We start from the raw sequence: 3278 nt of genomic DNA, 5'->3' as shown, positions 1-3278 counted from the left end.
AAAATTTTGAAAATATTTTTTATTTAAAATATAAAAAGTAACTGATGCAAAAAAAAAAAAAAATGAACATTGTTCCGACAAAACCGACTAGACATCCGGAAGGATGACCGAGTAGACGTATTTGTAAAAATAAATGTGAAATCAATTTTTAAAAATCGTAACAAAACACCACACTCAAATCAAAAATTGAAATAAATAGATTGTTTGAAGTGTCTTAAATAAGTGTACTTTTTATTTTTTAAACTACAAAGTAGAAGAAAAAAATATGGATGTTTGGGTTAATTTTTTGACTTTTTACGAAAAAATATGTATTAAAATATTAAATAAAATTGTAAAATTACGAAATTACCTTCATGACACAAACATCAGTACTGTGCAGTACATTTTCTGTCTCTTGTCATTTTTTTTAAAATTTTTTTTTACGACATGGATGGCTACAAGTGTGCCACGTAGTCAATTGATAGATTATACAGTACAATTGCAACCTGTTTTACGGCATGTGTGCCTCTTTTTTTACGGCAGCGCTGCTTTGGTTTTGGTTTTGGTTTTTTTTTTTTTTTTTTTTTTTTCAATTGACAGATTTTTCGTCAAAAAAAAAAAAAGATAATATAATTTATTTTTTTTTAATAATCTTTTGACTTAAAATTTTTTTTTTTTTAATAATGTCAACCCTAAATTTAAAAAGCCCCCACCAAAGGGAGCCTACATTTTTTAACCTAATAGTTACCAAAACAATCCGATAAGTTCCAAATCAGCGATTGTATTCCATGAAGATATAACAATTGCGCTGCAACTCTCTCTCTCTCCCTGCCCCTGCCCCTGCCCCTGCCTCAAGGGGAGGATCCCAATTCTCTGTTTGGTGCCACGGTGAAAAAGTAGAAGGGGGAGTTGTTCGAAGCGGCAGAGCACCAGCGCTCTCTTCTCAGCTATCGGTGAACTCGTCACCGGCTGATCTCTTCAGAACTCGTCGATCTCTGCAGATCAGATCTCTTCTCATCTCAGGTACTCCCTCCGATCTCCTCTTCCCGTTTGATTTTGTTTTGCTGTTTTCCCTTCAATAGAACTTACTTGGGTCCTTTCCTTACTACTGGAAGCAGCGAAAGAAAGGGAAGGGTTCAATATGGAAGTATCAAATCCATCATCATCCTCGGTGTGTCTTCGTGTGAGCACAACCGAAGCTTCTGGTGAAGAAAAAACGCGTTGGTATATAATCAACCTCAATGAAGCAACATCTATCCTTGGGCTCTGTGACAAAGAAAATGTCAAGAAAATGGAAAAAGAAGCCAAGAGAAGAGCCAATCTGTTTAAGAAGATAACTGGCATGTTTATTAGTGGAGGGAAAGTAGAGGAGATGGAGGAGTTCTTCTCCACACCGCTCACCCCGGTGTGTGAGACCCCTAATATGGCATTTGGTTGTTTCTGGACTACATTGGGATCGGTTGTATACTGGTTTGGGTCCGAACGAGGTAGTCACAAAGTCAAGTATTGGGACCTTGCAGATATTCAAAAAGGCATGGAGGTAGCTCCTCCCATGATTAGCCGGCGAAGTCGTGGTAAAGCTGTGGCTATTGATGGGAAAATTTATGTCTTTGGAGGCACTAAGCCCTGGGGTGGTTCTAGCACCAACTGTAGTTCAAAGGCGTGGGCGGAAGTGTTTGATGCTTCCGATAATGAATGGAAGCCATTGAAGCAGCCTTCCTTCCGTGTGCCCTCTATGTATTTGTTTCTGTTACCCATGCATAATGAAAAAATCATTATTGTTGGATCACTGTATAAGCGCGGGTTGTATGCTTATCATGTTTGTCAAGATTCGTGGGATGTGGTGGATGAAAAATTTGAGCTCATATCTCCATATTGCGATCCAGTATTGGCTGGTCATACCCTTTATTGGGTTGGAGGAGATGAGATCATTCACGCGTATGATCTCAATGAGAAAAAATATTTTTGCGGTCGTATCCATTTTTGGGCATTGAAACAAGTTTTGTTGCTTTTAAGGGAGGATCGATGTTTTCCACTACTCTTCTTTCACTTACATGATGAAATGTTTTGCCTGATATGGGAGGGACTTGAGTATTCTGCTGGACGTGAGTATTCTGCTGGACGTCACCGTTCTGCGCTTGTTGTTCATCAGTTTTGTCTCTCCAAGCGCATCAAGAGAGGAGTACTCGGTTTGAGTGTGAAGCCGTTTTCTACCGAATATTATCTACCTGATGGAATTGTTTTCGCGTCCTATGATGGCATAGTGCTGTAAGTTCATCATCTCTTTAGCTTCTTCCTTAGCATTTTTTTCCCCATGAACTGCAATTAATTAATTTGATGCTTGAAAATTTGGAACAACTTGACAAGCTGATTGTTCAAGTTAAGCTTGCCACAACTAGGTAATTTTCTTCCTCTTTTGTTTTTAATCTATTGTTTATGAACATATAATGTCATTATAATCCTTGTTATTCAAATTCTTACATTTAGGACGTTATGCCAAATAGATAGTTGACTTTGCCAATCATAACATTGCATTAATTCATGGTGAGGTTTAGATGTTCATTTATGTATTTTTGTTGTACGATTTTCCATGTGCTCATATTGATTTTGTGCTTTAGAGGTCAGTTTGTTGTTGCCTGCTGCCGCTCCTACTTTTATTTTATGTGTGATTTTTAATGCATCGATGTGCATTTTGCAGTAACACGGGTGGAATGGGGGCACCTTCTGGTTCTCATTGAAGATGCAGCATTGTGGGAATGATTGGGGATGGTTCTTGTTGGAAGACTTTTTAAGTACTAGTTTTTGATTTTGTGATTTTTTTTTGGGGGGATACAGCGAAAAAAATTTGTGAACTTGTTGAACAATTTATTTTTAATGCTTTATTTATTTATTTATTTATTTATTTATTATTACTTATGTCTGCTTGTTGCTGTGTACTTGTTTTTCCATTGGCTTTAAGCTCGGACATGGCGTGGCGTTACCGGAGTATATTATTCAGGATATTCAACTGTTGTGCAATGTATTTCAACAAGTGGTTTATGTAAGCCCATTTTGGGCCAATGCAGTTTTGTTTAAGCCTCGTTTGGCAACCAAACTTTTTAGTTAGAAAATCAAAAATTTATTAAATTAGTCAAAAAGTCAAAAATTCATACAAAAAAGTCAAAGATTCTCTTTTCTCTCTACTTTTTGCGCATCTTTTTGTAAAAAGCCAAAAAGTCATCTCAAAATATTAGTTTTTTTTAGCTCATATTTTAGCTAAATAGCCAAAAAGTTACTAAATTAACATGTTCCCAAACGAG

The 3278-nt window shown here is 36.7% G+C and overlaps 1 protein-coding gene across 2 annotated transcripts; it reads left to right on the top strand.

Moving 5' to 3' along the window:
* The first annotated feature begins 713 nt into the window (after nucleotides 1-713).
* On the top strand, nucleotides 714-2892 carry LOC114285111 (uncharacterized). Of its 2 annotated transcripts, none has more exons than XM_082888291.1 (3): nucleotides 714-1002; nucleotides 1095-2247; nucleotides 2678-2892. In XM_082888291.1, the coding sequence occupies exons 2-3, from the start codon at nucleotides 1121-1123 to the stop codon at nucleotides 2715-2717; spliced, it is 1167 nt and encodes a 388-aa protein (XP_082744417.1). In that variant the 5' UTR covers nucleotides 714-1002; nucleotides 1095-1120; the 3' UTR covers nucleotides 2718-2892. The 2 variants fall into 2 exon arrangements, with proteins under 2 accessions (XP_082744417.1, XP_082744416.1); XM_082888290.1 differs by having other exon boundaries at nucleotides 749-1002; nucleotides 1098-2247.
* The last annotated feature ends 386 nt before the right edge of the window (nucleotides 2893-3278 follow it).

This window comes from Camellia sinensis, chromosome 9, assembly GCF_055761805.1.
Source record: "Camellia sinensis isolate YWXY chromosome 9, ASM5576180v1, whole genome shotgun sequence".
NCBI classification, from domain to species: Eukaryota; Viridiplantae; Streptophyta; class Magnoliopsida; order Ericales; family Theaceae; genus Camellia; species Camellia sinensis.
The sequence above is the reverse complement of the archived record's forward strand: the minus strand, read 5'-3'. Positions and strand labels throughout refer to the sequence as shown.

Bases quoted from the DNA above. Each gene is read 5' to 3' on its own strand.
- LOC114285111 (XM_082888291.1), top strand. From the start codon at position 1,121: ATGGAAGTATCAAATCCATCATCATCCTCGGTGTGTCTTCGTGTGAGC. The intron at 2,248-2,677 runs GTAAGTTCATCA...TGCATTTTGCAG, and splicing joins TCCTATGATGGCATAGTGCT to TAACACGGGTGGAATGGGGG.